The 5,972-nt window shown below is 35.7% G+C and overlaps 1 protein-coding gene across 1 annotated transcript; it reads left to right on the forward strand.

Moving 5' to 3' along the window:
• The first annotated feature begins 843 nt into the window (after positions 1-843).
• On the forward strand, positions 844-2,962 carry LOC107778641 (transcription factor FER-LIKE IRON DEFICIENCY-INDUCED TRANSCRIPTION FACTOR-like). The gene is made up of 4 exons (XM_016598926.2): positions 844-1,462; positions 2,007-2,204; positions 2,285-2,458; positions 2,590-2,962. The coding sequence occupies exons 1-4, from the start codon at positions 950-952 to the stop codon at positions 2,692-2,694; spliced, it is 990 nt and encodes a 329-aa protein (XP_016454412.2). The 5' UTR covers positions 844-949; the 3' UTR covers positions 2,695-2,962.
• Positions 2,963-5,972: the final 3,010 nt, after the last annotated feature.

Below are 5,972 nucleotides of genomic sequence, written 5' to 3' on the forward strand. Positions count from 1 at the left end.
GTGGTTAAAAACTCTATGAAAACATCACACGGAACACTAAAAGCGTAAGAAATTGTTGATGATAAGCAGTTAGTAATCCATTTTGAGAAATAAAGACATAGTATAGTTAAACCTTTCTATAATAATCTTTTTGTTCCGAATTTTTTTGGCTGTTATAACGAAGTGTTGTTATATAAAACATATATTATAATATATAGCATGAAAATTGGTTCCTTAAAAAACTGACTTTTATAGTAAATGACTGTTATATAGCGATGCTATTATAGAGAGGTCAGACTATATCAATATGAGAAGCTGCATGTGTAATCCCTGATCCCTTGCTTATACATAATATGTTAAATGTTAGTGTCAAGAAGAAACTTACTGATTATGCTAGACTTCAATAATTGTACTTACTTCTTTTTACCTCTACCATTGTATTCTAAATCCAATTTCCTTATTATTTTTGTCCTTATTGTAAAAATACTGTTGGTAAAGTTTATACTGATGTAGATGGTGTAAATTAAACAGAAAGTATAGTTAGTATATCAAATCATGTCCTAATCTGACTATTATTTTATGTAGGTACAAATAATACTTCAGCAAGAATCTTTAATAATACTAAAATTAGATCATGACGTCCTCCCTTTCGTCACCAATTCTGTACAAAAAATAGCAGGGCGAACCTGGTGCAGGTTCATCTGATCGTTAAATTTAACAGTATAAGAATAACAAAACTAAGGTCAAGAAGTACATGGAAATACCATCTCCACCATTTGCCAACCACCTTAGGGTTTTAATTAATTTTAGTTCGAACTTCCACAAGAAACTATCTTCGATTCCGTTCACACTAATAAAAATATATAACTAAAATAATTTTCTCTACCACCTATAAATCCTCGGTAGACCTCTCCCATCAACCCATATTACTGAAAGAGTAAGAGAGGAAAAATTAAATACACAAAAGAAAATGGAGAGTGCTAATGCATACTCAACAATGCCAATGGAAAATGTTAATGATGTGGGCCTTATTAATTTCATTGACGAAGAAAACTTTGATCAGTTCATTGAGCTCATTAGGGGTGAAACTGCTGACCCCATTGTTACGTTTTGCCCAAACAATGATTATGAGCACATTACTGGTTGTTTCTCTGAGGCCAATGTCCAATTTGAGCCAGCATCCACAGATTTCTTTGATTGGAATGCTACAAATATGTCTGATCCTATTTCGTTATATGCTTCCCTTCCTAATGAAATGAAGCTTAGCGAAGAAGAAGAAGGAGAAGAGGAAGATAACGATTTTGATGAATCTTCGGCAACAACAACAACCACCACCACCACCAGGACGGTGTCGCCGGCAACGCCAACAAAGAAGAGCACGAGGACTGACCGATCAAGAACTCTGGTTTCTGAGCGAAAAAGGAGAGGAAGAATGAAGGAAAAGCTTTACGCCTTGCGTTCTTTAGTTCCTAATATCACAAAGGTTAGCCTTTTATTGGGTGAAAAAACTTAACATATAACGGTATGAAAATTCCTTCTTATACTACTCCATCCACCCAAAAAATGATAGATACTTTTTGAATTTCAAGACTCAGACAAGTTGTTCTTCACCTACAACTTTTCATATACCTTATAAATATCTTAAATTATTAATTATTGTGACCAATAGTACCTTTTATGTATTGGTATTTTAAAGTGTAAACTTTGTTTCAAAAAGCTTCTAAACTGCATATAATCGAAATTGGGGTCAAAATTAAGAAATTTGACTTTCTAAATTCGAAAAGTATCATCCTATTTGGGACGTAGGGAGTGTTAGTATAGCTTAACGAGTTGTAATAACTAATAAGCCGTTTATAGTATTTTTTAATAATGCTTAAAATATAAAATTTGCTCACATTTAGCATTTTATGAAACTGGTTATGTAAAAATCATTACGTTATAGGAGCATGATGATGCTTGTTTCTCAATCTATCCTTTATTTTTTTGGTTAAACCGTATTTTTGAGTGAAGAATGTTTTTATCGGCAGCTGGATAAAGCCTCTGTAATTGGAGATGCAATACTATACGTACAAGGGCTGCAAACAGAAGCTACGAAACTAAAAATAGAAGTAGCAGGTCTTGAGTCATCACTCAACGGAATGAACGATAATAAAGGCGGAGCATTTCAAAATGCCAAGAAAATGAATTTCACGAGCTATTATCCAGCAATCAAGAAAATATCAAAGGTTTGTTTATCAAAACCAAATATTTGTCAACGCTTTTTACAACCAAAAAGCAAAAAATTAACATGATTAAACTAATGCAGATGGACGTTTTCCAAGTAGAAGAAAAAGGATGTTACGTGAGATTAGTGTGCAATAAAGGGCGACATGTTGCAGCTTCTCTATTCAAAGCTCTTGACTCTCTCACTGGATTCTACGTTCAAAGCTCCAACTTGGCTACTTCTTCAGATGATTATATTTTGACGTTCACTCTAAATGTAAGTTTACATATAATTAATTAATTAATTCCCTACAAACTTATTGGTTGACTCTCAATTCCTTTTCTGAAATCTAAACTTATGAGTAATTATTTTTTTTTTGTTTTTTTTGTGTGTAAATGGATAAACAGGTGAGAGAATATGAGGTGGACATAAACTTTGGCAACTTGAAGTTATGGATAGCTAGTGCTTTTCTTAATCAAGGGTTTGACTTCGAGACATATCCATTGGCCTAACGTAATATTGTACAATTTTTAATGTCGTTAAGCAAAGTAAAAATGGCTATGGCGCTTTGCCTTCCACATACTCGTGACTGACCTACATTATGGATTAAATGTTGCATGAATTATATAGTCATTAGTTAACTTTTCGAGTATAATGTATTGGTTAACGATAACGACGTACGCATTGCCATTACTAGCATTGCAGTGAGATTTTGGAGGAAGTTTATTCTTTCTCAAAAGATTAAAAGAGAAATGGACAAAAATGATATTTCAGCATCAATTGTTGTGGGAAAATTAATAGTGGATCAGGGATTATGATTAACTGTAAAATGATATAGTTGAATTTGTAACGTGATTTATAGACATTTGATCCAAAAATATGAAATAAATAAGAATAGGTTCAATATTATGAAAATAACTTAGGAACAAAAGAAAACCAGTAATTTTATAATCTGAGATCAAATTATAGCCTTTCAGTACGTATAATTTTTCGTGTCCAACCATGGATACAAGTTTTCCTATTTATAGCTCTATTTAAGGAGACAAGATCCCAAATCAAGCTCTTCTTGAATGAGAATAAAAACCCATATTGACGGTAGTATAACAGTTGATCCTTAATACAAAGGTTCCTTGTACCGGCTGCTCATTGAATGCTATTTTTTTCAATCAATGTCTGACTTTCAAACCTTCGTTCTCAATTTCAATGCCTTCGGAACTCACTCAGCACCGGTCAAATGCTCGTATTCGGTGCCAACTATTTACTAACTCATATCTTACATGTCTTCAGTTCCACGTGTCATCTAGTCATTCGTCAAACTGTCGCTAACCAGTTTTATCCCGTACAGATAGTCCCTCTACTTTCTGGTGAAAAAACTTTGTATTACCGGGAAGTAGATAAGACCTTTTTTCTTAGCGGAAAAATTCCTTAACGGTTTCTGACACTTGAAAGGGCGCACACTTTCTCGTTTTTAATGACCCGAACACATGTTATTACGTGATTCAACAAATATTTTTGCCAGTTTTCAAGGTAATCATGACCACAAATTTTGCCTTCTATAAACTTCTCCACTACTCATCACTTTTACCCTTCATTTTTACAAGTTCTTCTTCTTCTCCGAATTTTCTTAGAACTCTACTGCAAAATTCATCTTTCTCAGTAAAATCTATTTACCCAAATTTCTTACCATCATGTCTTCTAATACCAATTTCCTCAGAAACTTTGCCCTTCTCTTTGGTGGTGGCCCTAAAAAGAACAAAACAAAGGAAGTTGATGTCGAATCCGAATCTCATACCGTTAACTCAATCATACCCCTTCAACTTAACACCCAATCAGACCTTTAAGTCTAAAAAGAACTTGTAATCCCAAAAATGACAAACACTGGCATGTTCGCAAGTATCCTTCTTCCATTCATTTTTCTAGCATTCCCATCATGAAGTAAGAATGCGATTGGAATAATATTGAAATCTTCGCCCCTAATAAGGTGGAAAGGGTCACCTTCTCCAAACCAGGATTCATGTATGTTTATACATACCCTTTCACTTTGAGATTGGGCCAAGGAATTGACCACATAATTTTAGAATTCTTCCATCGTTTCAAATTCTATTTGGCTCAAGCAGGCCCATCAGTATGGGGTATGGTAGCTTGCCTTCGCAAGTTGTGCTTTGAGACCGAGGAAACCCTAGCTCTCGCACACTTGATCTACTTCTATTCTCCAAAGATCTTCCATGGAGGTATGTTAAAGCTCAGCTAATACGGCCACCACACCATCCTTACTAGTGTTGATGATGACAACGATCGTGGTGAATGGTTTGTTGTCTCGCTGCCAAGGACATTCTACCGACAACGGAATATGCTGCCATTCCTAAATCTTGAAATTTTACTTACAAGTCTTCGGATATCTTTTCCTTATCGCATTAAAAATACTTCCTTCTTTGCTAATTTTTATTTTTCCTACTCTAGCTGCTACCTCTCTACAGGCCCCATCCGAACGGATAGAAGATGTTCCATCCCCACAGTCATTCGACCATGGAAATTTGGGGAACACTTACCCGGAATCTACTCAAAATCCTAACAGAAAAGAGAGTGTCATTCTCATAGTTTCGAATGAGTGCCACATACTTTCCAAGCTGGTTGAGGTTGCCAACTACCTGAAACCGTTAGCCACAAAAAAATTGGAGAAAAACGGACTCCCTTTCTACTGAGTGTTTGATAAACAACATGATGCACTATTTAGCACATGTATCAATCTAACCTTCTTCTCTTCCCTTTTTATGTGTTAGACTTTACCTTCATAACCGTAGCCTTAATCTTTTTAGGCTATTATCCTTGCTTTTGAGGGCCTGCAAAGTTGATTTTGGATAAAAAGGAACTTATCATAGAATGAAATCAACTTTTGGCCGAACAAAATCAGCTTGCCGAGAGCCTCCCAGTGCTGGAAGCAAAAGTTGCTTAAATGGGCAAGCTCAAAGCTCTATTAGAGCAATCTGAGCAAGACAGAATGGCCCACATCCAAGAAGTTGCTCAATTACATAAAGAACATAAGGAGGTAAAGGCCAAGTGGGTCGAACTGCATGATGTTGTTACTGTCGCGGCCTCTCGTGAATCTACTTTAATGGCGCAAATCAATAACTTGGAGGCTAGCGTATGCTCCAAAACCAAAGAGGCTACTACTGCTGATGAGAAGAGAGCTATAATGGATGAAAGGTTCAAAAAGGTTATGGAGCAGAACCAACGTCATGCAACAACCAACACTGAACTTTATTCTAGGATCAACATTGTGAGATCTGAAAATGTCAAGCTTCAATCCAAAATCGATAAACTCTAGGCTAAACTCAAAGATAAGGAAGATTCTTTCCTCATCAAGAAAACTTATGCAATTTATCACATGAAGAGGAAACTTTTGGCGGAGGCCAAAGAAGGCATTGCAAACACTGATGATTACATTTCCAAGGCTCATGGATTGGAGATAACTGCTCTCGAAAACCTCCCTGTTCGTCCTGTATCTTCTGAATCTTCAAACTCTAGCTCCGAGTATTCGATGACCGAAAAGGAAGCTGAAGAAGAAGTAAACGATAAGGATGAAGGCCTTGGTATGGATGTGGAACAACCTTCACATGTAATTGAACCGAAAAATACTTCCCTTCCCCCCGGACCCCGCAGACAAAAACAACTGATGCATTTTGTTTTTTATATACATTGTAATTATTCCAAAACTTACTTATTGAGTTTGGCCGTCAAAGTATAAAAGAAATCTTTTGCGTACATATTGTGCAAAAAATATTCCTTTTAG

The sequence above is a fragment of the Nicotiana tabacum genome, chromosome 3 (assembly GCF_000715075.1).
Source record: "Nicotiana tabacum cultivar K326 chromosome 3, ASM71507v2, whole genome shotgun sequence".
NCBI lineage: Eukaryota > Viridiplantae > Streptophyta > Magnoliopsida > Solanales > Solanaceae > Nicotiana > Nicotiana tabacum.

Excerpts from the sequence above, each read along its gene's own strand:
- LOC107778641 (XM_016598926.2), top strand. The coding sequence starts at position 950 with ATGGAGAGTGCTAATGCATACTCAACAATGCCAATGGAAAATGTTAAT. Across the intron at positions 1,463-2,006 it reads TAGTTCCTAATATCACAAAG|CTGGATAAAGCCTCTGTAAT; the intron begins GTTAGCCTTTTA and ends TTTTATCGGCAG. Across the intron at positions 2,205-2,284 it reads CAATCAAGAAAATATCAAAG|ATGGACGTTTTCCAAGTAGA; the intron begins GTTTGTTTATCA and ends AAACTAATGCAG.